Raw genomic sequence first — 17,948 nt, 5'->3', positions numbered from 1 at the left:
ATCTCATAGGACATCTTGTTCTCTTTCTTTTTTTGGTGTAACAATAATTACTGCATGAAGTCAGCATGAACAGCAACCTTGAATAGTGTTCTCTGGTAATATTTCAAAGCAATCCTCTCCTTGTGATCTTTCTCAGCATGCTGGTGAGAGTGCTATAAAGCTGACCAGAGAATGCTAATTGTCCCTGGAAATCATGAAACTGTAGTTCCACTCCCTTAGATATTAAGTACACTTTCCAGCCCTGGACTAGAGGGCTTGGCTTTAAAGGATTACATAGATGAGCTGTGTTTTTGTATAATGAGAGGAAATGGAGAGAGAAAAGAGATAGAAAAGAAGCATAGAGGGAGAGCGAGAGCAAGAGGGTGAGGATTGTTGATGGGAAGGGGTGATGTACTCCTTGCAAAGGACATTCACATAACTGTGAAATGAGCCGCACAATTACAGCACATGCATGCATATTATGTATGCATGTATGCACAGGACAAGACATCCCACTGACAAGTGTCTGAGCTCACCTAACATCCCAGTGTGAACATGCTGTTCCACAGAGATCATGACCACCAGGTGTCAAGCAAGAGGCAGCGGAAGGATTTTGGAATAACAGAGACAGGGTTGTTCATTGTTAACGACAAATGCATAATTGGTCAAAATAACTAAACAATTCCAGCGTAAATTCAGTTGTTACTTCAGGTTAGCTCTCTCTCCAGAGAATAAATTTGCCCTTTAGTGTCCTTGCTCGATCAAAGGCAAAAATCCCCCTAGATGTAACCACATTAACACACTCCACTGGTCAGAGAGTGAGGATTAGTCGTCCTTGGCCACATGACTGCATTATAGAGGACAATGGATGAAAACAGAGAGCTTTCCTAAGGAAGGTGTGAAACAATATAAATTCACACTATGGCTCATTTAAAAGATGTTTGCACAAATAACCCACATATGCTGACACCTTGTAGCTCACAGCAATAATAGCCTGTGCATACTATGTTTCCTCATAGTTATTTTTTAAAATAACTCACATTACCTCACTACCTGGTTATCTGTCTTGCAGGAAAGGATTGGTCAGAGCATCTCTTGACCGAAGCTCATGTAACAACTCATCAGCCAACAATCATCCTCTCTGGGGATCGCAAGGACGCCTCCTAAACTCAGCTCATTCTTCAACCTGCCACACAGAGTGTGTGGACTGAGGCCGGGCACTGTAGAGACAGGGCAAAACGTAGAGATGCACATAGAGGAGGTCTAGTGAGGAGTGTGCTCCTGAACATTATGTGTGTCTCTAACACAAAACATCTGTGAGCAACCACAGAAGAATCTAAGCTCAGGATAAAACGGACCACACAGTATGACCCACTTCTTTCCCACGTGTGGTGACAGGGGCTGAAGTTGGCCACACATTTCTGTGTGCGGGTGTGTATCAGACTCTGGCAAGGAGTTTTTAACTACAGCAGGGAGAGTGTGGTCTCCTCTCCAGCCCAGAGGAGGGTTGTAGTGTGTGTCCCAGATGCAGAACATCCTCGATCAAAACTTAGACATGGCTACAGCTCTACTCGCCGGCGAGAAGCTGAAGGAGCTGATCCTGCCAGGCTCCTCTCAGGATGAGCGAGGTGGGGCACTGGCCAGCCTGATGGTGCAACTCAAGCTGGAGCTGCCCTTTGATCGTGTTGTTACTATTGGGACAGTCATCATCCCCATCCTGCTGGTCACCCTCGTCTTCACAAGGAACTTTGCAGGTGAGATGTTCAGCCACTAGAGGGGGTTCATTATCTGCTAGGAAGTTACAACGGCAGCTGTCAGACCCCATGACACTTTGGACAGAGGTACAGTTTGTGACAATCTAGCATAGGGTTTGAAATGCACCAATACAGTACACTGTACACAACTCAAGTCACACCACAAGAATATGATGACAGTTGGAAGTCATTGAAGAATTAGTTATGCCTAGCATTGTGTAATTACAGTTAGCCAGGCAGTGCTTTTGTGTCTCCTGTGACACAGTGATAAGAAGAAGTGTTAGTCATAGATCAGCCAGGGAGGGAAAAGGAGAACGCTAGAAAGGTTATAGAGTGAGGAAGGCAGATTGGAGATAGAGGGGTATGGTGGATTGTTGTGAAGGGGAGGAGGACAGTTAGGAGGATGAGTGGATGCGATGGATGGGAAAGATGTTAGTTCATTGCTGAGTCAGGCTCTCTGCATAGCAGCATTATCCAGCTGGGAATGAGCGTTTAACTTGAGCAGCAGAAAAGATGTGGGTGTCCAGGCAACTTCCTGCATATTCACTCAGTAGTGTGTTTGTGTTATCATATCATGTCAAAGAATTTGTAGATGAGTCAGCACAAGGACAGCGCAGTGTGATGTCATTGCATATATTCAACTCATCATCTACAGCATAAAAGTGTAAATTCCAACTTATAAATGTTTTTATTTCTAATGAAAATAGTTATAAATGCTATTTGAGACTTTTCAAAATCACACGTCACTGCAATTCATTCCAAAGTTTATAAGTGAACCTTTTCGTCCAGCTGCAACCCTGAACCTCTTAGATTCGTACTTAATGGGTAAAGGACTGATACAGAACATTTTCTACAGGAAGAGGTGTGTTCTCACTTCCTCTATCTGAGCCATGCAAACAAATCTATCATTTTCAGAAAAGCTTTTGGATATTGTCAGAGAGGCACAGCGCTTTGTGCTGAACAGACTGAGTGATTCTTAAAGATTCTCTGAAATATTGTACTAATTAAAATGAAACTGATTAAAGATATTTGCTACAATTTTTTAAAAGAGCTTTGCAAGTTGCATTTATTGAAATACATATAAGGAAATATCAAGTCCCCCAGTTTAACCATAACCACTATTTGAAAGTGAAATGAAGGTGAGCAATGAAGCTATTACCTGAATTCGTCTGTTTTAAGCATCTGATTTTGCAGAGTTACTTAATAGTTTAATATTGACTCACAGTACTCAGTGTTATGTGTACATGCACAGTACAATGGATGCTTTCAACAAATGTTTCAGGTATGTTTACCTATTTTTCACTTTCCACTAAGAGGTTTAGATGAAATTGTTGAACCAGGGAATTTTTCAAAACCCTTTCCACTTTAGTCACTTGCACAATTGGACTGCCTATCAGAGTCACATGACAGGAATGAGGACTGAGACTATGAAAATAAAGTTCACGATGTATCAATGAAACCTTTGTCTTTCAGCTAATACATTTAAATAATGTTATGAATGTAATCCTCTATCTTGTTAAAACAGTTTTTGGACTGGTGTTTTCTATCTCTGCTTTCTTCAGAGGAGTCCATATACTGTTACACACCACACAACTTTACCAGAGACCAGGCATTATATGCAAGAGGCTACTGCTGGACAGACCTGCGTGATGCTATACCTGGTGTGGAATCTCACCTCTGGCCTTCTCTATTTGAACACAAGTTCCTGCCCTATGCGCTGCTGGCCTTCGCTGGAATCATGTACATTCCTGCTTTGGGCTGGGAGTTCCTTGCCTCCACGCGGCTCACTTCAGAGCTCAATTTCCTGCTTCAAGAGATTGATAACTGCTATCATCGAGCTGCTGAGGGCCGAGCCCCAAAGATCGAGAAGCAGATCCAATCCAAAGGACCTGGCATAACTGAGCGAGAGAGAAGGGAGATTATAGAGAATGCAGAGAAGGAGAAGAGTCCTGAGCAAAACCTATTTGAGAAGTATTTGGAGAGACGAGGCCAAAGTAACTTTCTGGCAAAGCTTTACCTGGCACGCCACCTGGCTATCATCTGCCTCAGTTCCATACCCATTTCCTACCTTAGCGCTTACTATGCTCGCCAAAGGCAGAATGAATTTACCTGTGCTCTGGGTGAGCCCCCAGACATTAGCAGCTATCTGGAACTGAAGCTCAGGGTCAACTGTAAGCTGCCTGCTGTGCAGCTGCAACGTATCATGGCAGCAGTAGACATTGCTCTGCTCTGCACTATGAACCTCATCATCCTGGTTAATTTGCTACATTTGTTTGTGGTGCGCAAGTCCAACTTTGTATTTGACAAATTGCATAAAGTTGGTATCAAGACACGGCGACGCTGGCAGAAATCTCAGTTCTGTGATATCAACATCCTGGCCATGTTCTGCAATGAGAACAGGGACCACATCAAGTCGCTCAACCGACTGGACTTCATCACCAATGAGAGTGACCTCATGTATGACAATGTGGTCAGGCAGCTGTTGGCTGCACTTGCACAGTCCAACCATGACGCTACACCCACTGTGAGGGACTCTGGGATACAAACAATAGATCCTAACATGGATCCTTCTGATCTCGGAGTGGGAGATATGGCAATGGAGCCTCTGGTCATCAAACGGCCCCGCAAGAAGATTAAATGGATCCCAAGTTCAAATCCTCTTCCTCAGCCATTCAAGGTAAGGCAGTTGTCTGAGAACAATTTTCTAGTCTCCAGTTGTAATACGTCAGCATTTATTCAACTACACCAATGACAGCAGTAGGAAAACTTTAAACCTACTCTTCTGTAGAAACAAAATAATACTTATTATAACTTATTCACTGGAGCACAGCAGCTCATATCAACATGAACTGAGAAGTCTGATCAAGATACGTCCCACTGAGCCATATCAGCTCTTGCTAAGAGGCTTTTTCTGTAGAAGTGGTCATCATGTAAACTTCCAAAATACTGTATGTCGAACAAGTCAGAGCTGCTTTTTTGTTGAAGATATGATATAATGACCTGCTTTCTGTTGTCTGTCCTTTGTAAAGGAACCTCTAACCCTGACACGTTTGGAAAATAACACAAAGCCTGAAAAACCCAAACCGCTCAGGCGAAAAACAGTGGCAGACAGCTTCATTGCACCACTTCTGGATAGCAAGGGCACACAACATCCTGCAACAAAAGGTATACAATACAATGAACAGTCAGTCTATGGCATGCTAAGAAATAAATTTTCTTTTAAAGCTGCTCTAATTAATATTTTTAGACTGAAGAATCAAATGTTAAATGTTGTAGTGACAATTACAGAGAATTATCACCAACCTCTGCAGTTCTCTTTGGCTCGACAGAGATTTTTAGCTCCTTTCAGCTCATTGTTTTGGTTTTACACACCGCAATCTTACTGTTTGGCTCACTTTTCAGTGAAAAAGCTCTGATAAATTCACTGCATGCTACCTGTCGAGCACCAGACAGCAGACAGACAAATTTAGCAACTAGCTGGTGAAATGAGTGGAGCATTTAGCTGCCAAATAGCCACACAATTCCCTCAGGACTTGGTGGAGACCAAAATAGAGCTAAAAAGGAGAGTGAATATTGGACTTACATTCGAAGCACAACTCTGAATTGATGCTAATGTTGTTCCATGTCTGCTGGATGTGTAAGGAAGTGGCTTTTTGGCATATCAAATCAGTCTGATCATTTTGAATTATAGATTTAAGTGGAATGGAGAAAAAGCACACTCGCAACTTCTCTCTGGACGTCCACCCATACATGCTGACCATTCGTAAGCCCAAGGTGGAGGCCACAATCACAGAACCTCTACCCACAGAGCACAGCATGGATACAGTGTATCTTGAAGGCACACACACTATTGTTCATGTGTCTGGTGCCATTACAGGTAAGTCTGGTCTCTCCTTCACTCTTACTCTTCTTGGTTCAGGGCAGAATTCATCACATTTCACTTGTACTCTGAGCATCATCATTTGACTTTGAGTTTCTCTTCCTTACCACCTTACAGTATATATTTTATGCTTCTCTTTCCAGAGACTAAGGTTTGCTCTCCAGAATCAACAAACACTACCTTTTCTACAGTGACCCTGCCCACCACTACCTATGTAAATGGTGTTAGCCCCAACCCGCCGTCCAGTGAGGACCCCCTCAGTCCCAAGTCCTCTCCTCCAAGGGATCCTCTGACTCAGGCAGAAAACCCTGAGGCTCAACCACCCCCACTGGCCAGAGCCCCAACACACCAGCTTCTGAGCATTCATCACACTCTCTTTGAGGAAGAAGAGGACGAGGAACAACGTAGAGGCAGACTGGCAGAGAGACCTGGGGAGCTCATCGCTGCTGGGGAATGTTGAAAAAGGAGACACAGGGGAATACTGACAGAGATTCCTCTCCTAATCTCCCCCACCTCCCTCCCCCAACACTACACTCTGCACATATGACCACCATGTCATTCACCTCCTATCAACAGCAACCTTTACTCTCTGAATTAACTCACAAAACTCTGGGATGGGTGGATTGGGCCGACTGATGAGCAGAAATGAGACAGCAGGAAGATGACATGGAAAAATCCAGTCATGAACTGAACTTTTAGATGGGAAAATTACTCAGAGAAGATAAAAAGAACAGACATTTGTGTGTTTAATAGTGTTGACTAGAGTGTACTGTAGGAAATTATGTCACATTCATGTCTCAGGATGACTGTGTACAGCTTATCACCCTCTAATGAAACCAGCAGTGATATAATTCAACAGGGTGCTACAGTGCAGGGTCAAATAATATATCGAATAATGAAAGGATGAACGACTATGAGGGATGAGTGAGCTTTCTTAAAAAAAAAAAAGATACACCAAATGCATATCTGCAAAGAGGACTGCATTATGGCTTCAAAAAAAAGTATTTTAAACACATATGATAACGCTTTGTCCCTTTATCCCAATAGCCAAGTAGACAGGTAGCTCACGCAATACAGTGGTTGAGATCTGCACAATTAATATGCAAAAGATCACAATATATTTGTGGCAATAATGTATGCGCTTACAACATCATATTTCACAGAACGCTATACATATAAAGACACTGTATATGACCCAGTGTTTGTGGGGTGTTTATAATATAACACATTTCATGGCGTTATCATTGCCATTTCATTATTGATTAGGAACGTGTATCAGTGAACGTGTATCTTGACTCAACTATAGTTGCACGTCATTAATAATAAAGGTAAATTGGCGTATTATATTAAGGAAGGGCAAATGAACAGACTCTGTAATGAAAGGGTGGCTTTGAGGGACGATGTGAAACTTCAATATTGCTCAGAAATGCAGATATCTAAGGCAACTAGTACAATGTGGGTGTTTTTGACTTTAATAGCAGCTCCAATATGATGAACGGAGCTGGACTCACTGGTAAAGTATATGACTTTTGTGTTCTGCTGGCTTCTTGTGGGAGTGCTGTGATGTGAAGTGAATGATGAGTAGGAAGGTTTCTTACACGATAGCTACTGTATAAGCTTTTGATTGTCATCTGCTGGTCTGACACAGTCTAAATTTCTTTTAGTGGTTCTGCCCTGTCTCACATTGTGCTAACATCCACTTGATCACCAAATAAACATGAAGGAATGAATAGTTAGAATAGTTGGCTATTTGTAGTAAAACCAAGCATATAAGGTATGTTAGCACTTTTCACAGGGAATGAGTGAGTGGACAAGGGGATGGGTGCCTACCACAACCTCTCAATATGCATTTATTGCAGCTGCATACATTACAGGAACGCCAATAAAGGAACTCTCTGCACTGATGCACCAATATGACATCTACTGTAGAAAACAGTGCTGTTTTCAGGGGGCTACTTATAGGGTAGACCTATGCATACTATACTCATATCCTCTGGAGCATTCAATAAAAACACACTTTGACTACTGACTTGTGATGGGAGACAGCAATTTTCCCACTTCAGCTTCCAGTTATCCTTAGTTTTTGTGGAAATAACAAATAATCCATCTCATTGTTATGAAACAGGTTGGTTCAAAATCCCCTTGTTGGACTACTCAAGCACACTAAATGCATCCAAAAGCACTTTAAGACTTGTAGCACGGGTGTGTGTGAGAGCATGTTATGTTGTAACACAGCTCTGCTTAAACTGATTTTGTGTGTATATTTTCACATTGAGACTATTGTGTTGAGATAAATCTCTTGACGGGTCTTAATGCTAGTGAAAACGTGGAGAAGGGTGTCCAGACTTTGATTGTAGTGTGTAAAATGTTATAATGAAAACGAATTAAAAACATTTTCTTTAAAAAAAAAAAAAACAACGTAGCGTGGCCTCTCAATCAAAGACTACATGTACCAAAATGCACTGCGGCTGTCATTTACAGCCGAGTACTGCTCTGACGCTGCTGCTGTAGTGGCGAAGAGCACACTGACAGACGGGCTGGCTTGCTCAGTAAGTTGCACCTATTTGACAGCTATCGTGTAAATTAGTAAACATTTTGTATTTAAGGATGGCAGAATCTGTTGTAAAACTAGTCCTCTTCACCGTGTATGATTTGACTTTTTTTACTGGACTTGCTAGCCTACATTAGCTTGCGTTAGCTGTCATCATCCGGTAAGTTAACATTAGCTAACCAAACCGACGAGCCCTCAGCAAACGCTCAAGGTTTAGCAGTCCCGTACCTGAAAGTAGCGTTAACTAACTAAGTCATAAAGCTGCCTACGGCAAGTCGCTTATTCCCTTAGCTGTTTTATTGTCATAAATCAAAGACCGATACCACTTTTTCTCAGGAACATTACAGCGTTAACTGTTAGCTGCATTTACACATAAAGCGACGTCAGCAGTCAGTAACACTGTTCTATGGTCAGTGAACGTCTCACGGTGCTTTCGTTCTGCTCTCTGTCACACGCAGCTTTCAGTACTTCAAAGATGGACCAAGACAACAATTCAGAGGTTTGTACATATAAATATGCATATAATGTGTGTGTATTTAAGCGAGAGAGAGAGAGAGAGAGAGAGAGAGAGAGAGAGAGAGAGAGAGAGATGGTTATGACTGATGTTTTGACAGATGTGCTGCTCACACTGGGGTAAGACGACATACTGGGCTATGTGTGTGTGTGTGTGTGTGTTCAAGAATTATGTATTGTATGCAAAAATATATAGTTATAATGTAATTTGCAAATAGCCTATCGTTCTCAAACTGGCTAGACTTGGTGAGGAATAATCTCTTAAGTTTGTGCTTATGCAAACATGCCCTCTCTCTTAAAACTTGTTCGTTGTTTTAATGATCTCACAGGATGAGTCAGTCCGCCCATCAGAGGATCCTTCAGAAGAGGAACTGCCATGTCTACCTCCAGGGCTCTGTAAGTGCTTGGTTTTTGTATATGCAGTGTGTATATGCTGTATTTCACCAGAAAGTGACTACTGCAGCAGACTTTTTATTGTATTTCTCATTTAAATGGTAAATCTACATGGTACAATAATGTCGGCCTTACAAATTATATTCCCTGCACAACAAATCTTTTGCTAACTGCTTTGATTATCACATTGTGCTGCTGTTTGCAGCAATCGTAGATCAACTCCAGATAATCACGTCATACCTTAAGAATGCAGTTTTTCCTGATACAAATGCATTTGCCAATACTTTTGTTACTGTACTCGCTAATAACCAAACAAAGAAATCTCTTGTACGCTTTGATTGTTTTTTGTAGTGTTCTTTTAGTCCTTGGACTTGTCTGAATATTACTAAACAGCTGTAGCTCCTCTACATCACTAGCAGAGATGCTGATTGTGTGAAACCCATATACAGTGCTGTTGGTGTTAAAAGCACTGGGATCTAAATTGTTATAACTATTGCTAATGTGTTTAGAATATCTAAAGTAATAGACAATTTCTGGGAAAAGGGAAATATCTTCTGTTTAATATTTCGTAGTGATTATGGTAAGACCGCAAAAGCTATTTTTCTTTCCCTTTAATACCGTCTCTGTTGTTTTTGTCTAGCGGATGGTGAAGCAATGGAGCTGCTTTGGCAGTTGCGAGCTCAGCGCCGCCAGTCATCCCCTGACCTCCCAGAGACAGTGACCCGTCTCACTGCCCCTGATGGCAGCCTCCTGTACCTGGTGGGCACTGCCCACTTCAGTGACAGCAGCAAAAAGGATGTGGCCACGGTGAGCCAATGAGAATTCACAACAATATTTGTACAGTGCAGAGTGCCACTTGCACCCTCCTGAAATGTGATATGCTGTGATGTTTTTTTCAGTGAAATAACGGAGAAATTCTGTGAATGTGGTGAAGCGCTGTAGAGTAGCATGGTGAAGTGATGATGTGGAAGCCTGCCTGTATTTTCTTACTAATTATGTTGGCATTCCTTTTTTGGCAAGCATAATCTTGTTTTCTTCTCTCCTCATTGATTTCTTTTGTCTTTACTTTCTCCCTTGCTGCTCGTTGGCCATTTGTCGCTCTCTTACCCTGTTGTTCTCTTGCATTCTGCGTCTGTCTCTTATCTTACATACCCACTTCTCTTTCTCTCCCTCACACAGACGATCCGCGCTGTGCAACCAGATGTGGTGGTGGTGGAGCTGTGCCAGTATAGGGTGTCTATGTTGAAGATGGATGAGAATACATTGCTGAGGGAAGCCAAAGACATCAACCTGGATAAGGTTCAACAGGCCATTAAGCAGGTCAGGCTTTCAGAAAAATGGGAATTAACAAGGGTGGTAGTGTGAAAAAGAGCAAGACGGCCAAGTAAGGCAAGAGGGAGTAATGGAGAGAGGAAGTGAAACCAAGAAAGTGAAGGTATTGAATATTTTGAATGAAGCAGTAATGATGTTCTGGTATTTGAAACAGCTCTCTCTAGACTGCAGCATGCACTCATTGTTAATGGAAAAATAAATATAAATGATGCACAGGCAGGATTAAGTGCGAGTAAAGAGCTTTTAGTCTGTTCTGCACTTGAATTTAGTCTTCTTTGTTTTACTCTGCCAATGTAAGCACATGAAACTAAAGTGTTACAACTGCTTCCCGTTTAAATAGTAACACTTGAGTACTGAGTACTGAAGGCATATCTGTTTCATTGTGAATGCTAATTTCTGCTCTCTGTGTTTGTCAGAATGGGTTGATGTCTGGCCTGATGCAGATCCTCCTGCTCAAAGTTTCAGCTCACATCACAGAGCAGCTGGGCATGGCTCCTGGAGGAGAGTTCAGGGAGGCTTTCAAAGAGGTAAAATTAAAAAAAAAGTAAAAAAACAAAACAAAAAAAAGTGGGTAACAATGTCACTTCTTGTGTTTATTTTATCAGCTTTCTTAATTCTTCTATTCTGTAATTTTTTTTCTTCTTCTTCTTCTTCTTCTTCTTTCCACACAGGCTGGACGGGTGCCATTCTGTAAATTTCACCTTGGGGATAGGCCCATCCCTGTCACGTTCAAGAGGGCCATTGCTGCTCTCAGTCTGTGGCAGAAGGCTCGTCTCGCCTGGGGTCTTTGCTTTCTGTCAGACCCAATCAGGTATAAACTCAAATGAATCACTTGTTGTCATACCACACAGTGTCATGAGTAGGGATGGGTATTGTTAGGATTTGATCGAAAATACTACTCTTATCAATACTCCTTATCGGTCCAGTTCTTTATCGATACTCTTAATGGTTCTTTTTCATTACTAAAGAATTGCTTTTTGAAAATATATTATTTTAAAAAAACAATAAATTCAGAATAGGATTAGAAAATATGTATAAAAGGACAGAACTCCTCATGCACAGCCGGTATTTTCAGACAGGTGCTGGTCGGACGCAGGAACATATAAAATATGTATATTTTAAATATAACTAAATATTGTTTGTAGAGCAGCAACGGTAATGTTTACCTCATAAAGTCACTCTATAAACTCAATAATATTTCACTGGAAAAAAATCTAACAATCAATGATAGAAATAATATTTCTGACATCAAAATACTGAGTGATGTTTAGAAAGAATGAAGAACACAGACATCAGTCACTATCAGTCATCATCCTGTCCTTTGTCCTCCTCCCTCTGCTGCTGATGTGATTCACTGCCTGCAGGTCACGCTGGTAGAGGGAGGAGGGACTGGTTTGAAGAGGGGGGCTGCCGTCTCAGCCAATAGCTAAGTTTACAGGAATTAGCCAAATTTTAATATATGTTACAAACGAAACGGTTAGGCTAGTTTACATACAGACAGCTCTTGTTTTAGCTTGTTCATAACAATTCACTATTAGTTTAACCAGTTGTGGTTAAGGTTGTGTAAAACATAGCGCCAGTGGATGGATAATGTGTGTTAGTGAGAAATGCAAGCAGGCGGGGGAAAGAAAACATTGTTTCTGTATTTCAGTGACACTTTGCAGGTTAAGTCAGTAATTCGTTCATGCTGGAGATAAAGAGAGGTTGTCCAAATCCTGTTCAAGTCTTGCTGTCACAACAGATCCCAACTAACAGTTCACTTAGATATTATACCAAGCACTATAGAGCACTATAATACAATAGTAATCTAATAACAATAAACAACTTGGCTGTATTTTCTTAATTCTGAGCTAGTAAGCCATCAGACATATCTGAATTGCTTCAGCAAGTGTCAGCTCAGGCTATGTATGCATGTACTGTGTGATTTTTTTTTTCTCCTAGGATGGCGAAGTCATGACCTGCCCTACTTTGCCTCTGATTGGCTTACCCTGATACTCTTAACCTAACCCTACCAATCTCACTCCTCATGCATAAACCTAACCAATGAAGGCAACAAATACTAGCCAATCAGAGGCAGAGAAGGGCGGGTCATGACTTTGCCATCCTAGGAGAAAAAAAAGACATACTGTGCAGCTGCATAATATAAGAAAGAAATATATAAAAATGTGATAGAAATTCATTTTTGGGAGGTTGTTTAAGAGAATATCATTGAGCAGGAAGTATTTTTGGCAGGACTGGTTACTGTGCCCACCACTGAATGGGTCAGAACATGCTGTTTAATGGTCTCTCTTCAGAGGATTAATTTTGTAGAAATGTGGAACAGAAGCATGGTTTTAAAATAGGAGATCAATGTAAATTCTAGATATAAAAGAATTGTGAAATTTGGGTAAATTGTGGTAGCGATAACATTTTGCATTGAGCAACAGTATAAGTGTAAGCACCGTGGCTATCCATCTATCTGTGTGGTCTGTGTAGAACTAGGCAATGTGCGCCCACACATATTTTCCTGAATACATGCAACTCTGCCAATTTTTTTAAGTGCCGGTGTCTATCAGATCTAACTGGAAGCTTTCTGCATAAAGTGATATTATGTCCATTCTCTTTAAAATGGCTGTTGCATTTTCTGAAGTATAAAATGGTGTTGCTTAAGGGGACATGAACAGTAAATGCATGAAAGTATGGTTTTAATGCCAATCTTCCAAATGACAAACTCATTATTAGCTCAGCGCTCACTCACTATGGCTGTGTGCAGATTCAGGGACTGCATCCTCTGAATTTCACATTTGTAGCCTGAAAAAATTAGGGCTGAAAATGCTGTCCCATTTCAAAGCATCCTCCAAATGCAAGCTTTTGCTCAAATTTGGAAGAACACAACTATTGTATTCAACTCTAAACCTTGGGGAAATATTATGTGATCACGTCATATATCATCAGGTATTACTATTCAGGTATTTATCAGTCACAGGTGATCTCATATATATCGCCTGAACTACAGTAGACAGATGGATCCACCACTGTGTGTGGTGCAAGCCAGACAAAAACTCAACATGTCATAACTTGGGAGGAATGAGTTCCAAGATACTCTGGTATCTGAGAGACCCACCTTTGTTGGCCACGTCTGAGGCTGACAAACTACAGCTGTTGCTGTCTTTTTATTTTCCTCACTGCTTATTGTACAGTATGACGGTTATGAAAACAAACAGTTCAGACAGTGACTGTTGGGACAAGGCTCATTATTGTAGTCATATGTGGAGCTTATAGTTGAGAATGTGTACTTCGTGGGCTTCAATTACTGAAACAGAAATCTTTGAATTGTTAATGTGTGGGATCTCCCACTAATCCAGACTGGATTAGAGTGGCTTCACAGCTTTAGAGTCATTATTGACATCGTTTAAAAACCCTATCAAACCCCTACAGATATACTATGCTCATTTTGTACCATGGAACAGTAAAAACTAACAAAATTAATAAATATTTAAAGTTAAGGGTTGTATGACACTTTTGTAGACTTTAAATATTGGATGCTCAAAATGTTTCAAAACCGAAAATGCAAAATGTAACATAAACTGTAAAGTACAGATTTTATCAGGCCCTGCACATTTCTATTCGTTCCTCTTTCTTCACTGTATATTAACCATATAGTACGTGTGAACAGAAAAGAAGAACAGAAAAGAAAAACTGTCTTCTTCTTTCTACTTGACCTCCAGCTCACTGTGTTGGACTGTGTGTCATGTTTCAGTAAAGAGGACGTAGAGAAGTGCAAACAGAAGGACCTGCTGGAGCAGACTATGTCCGAGATGATCGGCGAGTTTCCTGCCCTCCACCAGACCATCGTGGCTGAAAGAGACATCTACCTCACACACACGCTCCGCCAGGCTACTCGCTGTGTGGAGGCCCCCCCTAATGCCCAGAGTGGGTATCACCTTGTTCACTAAGATACCAGATCCCATCTTTCTTATGTGTTTCATTATATACATTGTTACATAGATTTCATCATATACATTTTTGGCTACCTAGTCGTCTTTTTTTCCCTTGACAAGTATGTACATGGTATGTACGATGTGTGTATGTATATTTTACTATACTTGATATTTTCATTCACGAATGTATTATAAAATACAGTTTTGTCTTTTCATTCAGTACATATTGTAGATTTCTCATTAGAATTTAATCTCAAACTTGACTTCTGAATGTTGACAAACGAAAACAGTTACAAAAACTTTTTTTCACTCTGTTGCTTCACTTTTTTGTTAATTTATTTAACTTTGTATTCACTGTGAAACTGAAGAAATTCATGCTTATTCAGTCATAATGTCGTTTGCCAGCAGTTCATTTGTTCTAGATACTGTGATTTCTGTAATGTCAAACTGGGGAAAGATCTCGATATTGAAGGCTTGTTTTTCTGTCCCTGGTGTATTGGATAATTAATTTTGAGGAAATTAAGTGATGATTTACTTTTAGGAACAACTTGTGGTTTCATATAGACTGATAGAAATATAAAGAATATGTGGCTGTAGAAGTGTGGATTGTTTGTGTAACAGAACATTTTATCCTCTTTTTGTAGAAGTGCCTGCTGTGGTGGTGGGAGTTGTGGGAATGGGTCATGTCCCTGGTATAGAAAGAAACTGGGAGAAGCATCTCAACATTAATGAGATCATGAGGTATGTTTGTTTTTATGTTGAGTAACAGAATAGAAGACTTCCTGTAATTGTGTTGACAGCTGCTCTATGTTTCTGTCTTTCTCTTCCTCAGTGTTGCACCTCCCTCACGTTTCGGCTGGGTGTTGCGCGCGGTCATAAAAGGTGTCATGATGGGAATGCTGGGATATGCCTGCTACCGTGCTGGAGGGAGTATAGGTAGAACCCTGCTGTCTTTACCTGCTATCCAATCATTACTGGAGAATGTGCGGCCTCCCCCTGCTTGACCCCACTGGTCTCCTCAAAGCCCTCAGTGACACGACCTTTGATTTATGAAAACAATGCATCATTCACCAATGGCCTTAAAACAGGAGGTGGGGCTGGAGGAAGGGGTTCATCGGCCCACACTATGGACTTACAAGGACCTCAGGGGGTCAAGAGCCTCCCACCTCGTATTGATGTCCCTGTAGACGCAGCAGGGCTGTACTGCCAAAGAAACCATGACAGTACTCTTTGCTTTCTTTCATATCTGAATTTTGTAAGGTTTACAAAAGCCAATAATTCCTTCTGAATAGATTTCCATTTTCCCCGCCATTCCTTTTAATGACTCACATGCAGAGATTTTATTTGACAGTATCATCAGCCCTGGTATGACTGAGCCATTTTCTGAGAGACAGACTTTTCTAATGCTGTCTCCTCCTTATTCCTTCCTCCATTCTGGTGCCAATTAGCATTTTTTGGTAATTGGTCCATTTCAAGTCCAGCACTTTATAAGAGACTGGTTGAGTCTTGAACTGTACATGCAGCCTATGGGAAGGGAAACAAAACAAACCTTCAAAAATTAATAAATATCAAGTCAGTCATAACTATATTAAACAAATTATATAAACGGGAACATATTATAGTTGGTGCATGTATTGACACCATGAGGGTGTGAGGTTAATGTCAAAAAATGTCTGAATTGAAAGGTTGACCATCATTTTCTTAGTTATCGAAAAATTACTACTTAAATTGCATATTCTTAAAAACTCACTTACAGGATTAGCATAAGACAGAATTGACTTATTTCCCATGTGCACGGTCCTGCCTACATCAACAGACAAGTGCCTCATAATGCAGCTGTAAGGGCTAACGGTGAACTAAATAGAAAGGCAAAAATGTGTTGTATGCATCTTACACAAACTACAGTCAATGCAACTTTGTGAGATTCTGTCCTTTTATCAATATAAGTTGCTGTAGGCATATTTTGTAAATACTGTTACCTTAAATATAGACATCCAGCTTGTGTTGTCTTGGTTTTAACTGAACTGGCCCCTACATTTATACATTAACCCATATGTTCAACAGAGACCTGACGCAGGACAGGCTTAAATGTGCCTCAGGATGAGAAATTCATTAACCTTGTGATTACGGCTGGGCAATATATTGATATTATATTGATATCTTGATATAAGTGTTGTCTTTTCCTGGTTTTAAAGGCTGCATTACAGTAAAATGATGTAATTTTCTGAACTTACCAGACTGTTCTAGGTGTTCTATTATTTGCCTTTACCCACTTAGTCATTATATCCACATTACTGATGAGTATCAAAAATCTCATTGTGTAAATATTTTGTGAAAGCACCAATAATCATCCCCGTGATATTGTTGCAATATCGATATCGAGGTATTTGGTAAAAAAATATCGTGATATTTGATTTTGTCCATATCGCCAGCCCAACTTGTGATTTGTATATTTGATTGTACCTCCAATACGAGGCACCTTCACGTTTTGGGTTTCAACACAACTGGCTCAATCTCTGAGTAAAGGTTCATACTTGACATACAAAAATGATGCATCTTGTACAGAAAGCCATCTCTAAAAACCTTCATGAGAACATTTGACATCCAGGGCACCAGCTGTTTGTACTTTTATGATATATGCATTATCACTTCCCAGTCTGACTGTAAAATGAGGACGGGAAGATGATAAAAAGTGAAATTGGTTTGTTTCTCTCAAATTTGAGGATTGAACTTGACCACTATGAAGGAAAATCACAGTTGAGATCGGTCAGAGTCGGGAGATAAAGCCTTACACTGCTATCACTGCTGCCTTTGACCCTCAGATTGCCTCCTCTGCTGAGGCTCATTACCACCAACACTGATGTGTATCCATAATACAGAGCCTCTTGCTGCACGTGTGAAAAGTGGCTATAGATGACGTAGCTGTACCTTTGTTTTGTGGGAGATGTCCCATTAAATCCAACAGTCTGAACAAAACTATTACATGTTTGCAAGGCTATAAACCAACATTGATTGCCAGATATTCCCAATCTTGGTTTTAAGTAATTATATGCACAGTGCTCACATTATTTAGATATTTATAAGATATGTAAAAGGAGTTCAGTTATACTCTTTAATTTGTTAAATGGCCCAATTAATTAATATTGGACCCTGAGTAATTGAAGCAGTGTGATTTGATCTTACAAGCATAATTTGGCCACTCACAAGCTGTCCACACATTGAAGTAACTCAGATAATCCGTCTTCCAATCGATACATTTATTCTCTACTCTATGAACGACAGATGCCCTCATGCCTCTCGGTCCCTCAGAAGTAACACAGTCAAACATTATTTGTCTCCCTCTCATGTAATTCCCAAAGGTTTCATCCACTGTATGTTTGCCAAGAGAAAACTGTATGAATGCCTGTATTTGTTGTCAGTTTTGTTTCCCCACACCCTTGTGTGGTATTGTCATTGTTAAGAAACCAAACATTGAATCCTAAATTCTGTAATGAATTATAAAACATTTTAAGTAAAGATAAACTATATTTGCCTCAAAATCGTCCCTCTTTTCACCCTGTTGCACAATATAGATTTGAATGCCAACTTTGGCATTTGATCTTATTAAAATAATATATGGAGTTGTG

The 17,948-nt window shown here is 40.5% G+C and overlaps 2 protein-coding genes across 2 annotated transcripts; both read left to right on the top strand.

Moving 5' to 3' along the window:
- Positions 1-1,260: 1,260 nt before the first annotated feature.
- panx2 (pannexin 2) lies at positions 1,261-8,006 on the top strand. Its single transcript, XM_067589202.1, has 5 exons — positions 1,261-1,733; positions 3,296-4,410; positions 4,763-4,898; positions 5,425-5,610; positions 5,757-8,006. Exons 1-5 carry the CDS (start codon positions 1,505-1,507, stop codon positions 6,071-6,073), a joined length of 1,983 nt encoding a protein of 660 aa, XP_067445303.1. The 5' UTR covers positions 1,261-1,504; the 3' UTR covers positions 6,074-8,006.
- A 72-nt stretch (positions 8,007-8,078) lies between these two features.
- Positions 8,079-17,844, top strand: trabd (TraB domain containing). The gene is made up of 10 exons (XM_067589203.1): positions 8,079-8,162; positions 8,623-8,663; positions 9,007-9,073; positions 9,711-9,877; positions 10,250-10,390; positions 10,819-10,929; positions 11,074-11,213; positions 14,142-14,314; positions 14,967-15,063; positions 15,155-17,844. Exons 2-10 carry the CDS (start codon positions 8,640-8,642, stop codon positions 15,324-15,326), a joined length of 1,092 nt encoding a protein of 363 aa, XP_067445304.1. The 5' UTR covers positions 8,079-8,162; positions 8,623-8,639; the 3' UTR covers positions 15,327-17,844.
- The last annotated feature ends 104 nt before the right edge of the window (positions 17,845-17,948 follow it).

Source organism: Thunnus thynnus, chromosome 5, assembly GCF_963924715.1.
Source record: "Thunnus thynnus chromosome 5, fThuThy2.1, whole genome shotgun sequence".
Taxonomy (NCBI): domain Eukaryota; kingdom Metazoa; phylum Chordata; class Actinopteri; order Scombriformes; family Scombridae; genus Thunnus; species Thunnus thynnus.
Note: the sequence above shows the minus strand (reverse complement) of the source record. Positions and strands in the feature narration are given on the sequence as shown.

Bases quoted from the DNA above. Each gene is read 5' to 3' on its own strand.
- trabd (XM_067589203.1), top strand. From the start codon at position 8,640: ATGGACCAAGACAACAATTCAGAG. The intron at 9,878-10,249 runs GTGAGCCAATGA...TCCCTCACACAG, and splicing joins GCAAAAAGGATGTGGCCACG to ACGATCCGCGCTGTGCAACC. The intron at 10,391-10,818 runs GTCAGGCTTTCA...TGTGTTTGTCAG, and splicing joins TTCAACAGGCCATTAAGCAG to AATGGGTTGATGTCTGGCCT.
- panx2 (XM_067589202.1), top strand. From the start codon at position 1,505: ATGCAGAACATCCTCGATCAAAACTTAGACATGGCTACAGCTCTACTC. The intron at 4,411-4,762 runs GTAAGGCAGTTG...TCCTTTGTAAAG, and splicing joins CTCTTCCTCAGCCATTCAAG to GAACCTCTAACCCTGACACG. The intron at 4,899-5,424 runs GTATACAATACA...TTTGAATTATAG, and splicing joins ACAACATCCTGCAACAAAAG to ATTTAAGTGGAATGGAGAAA.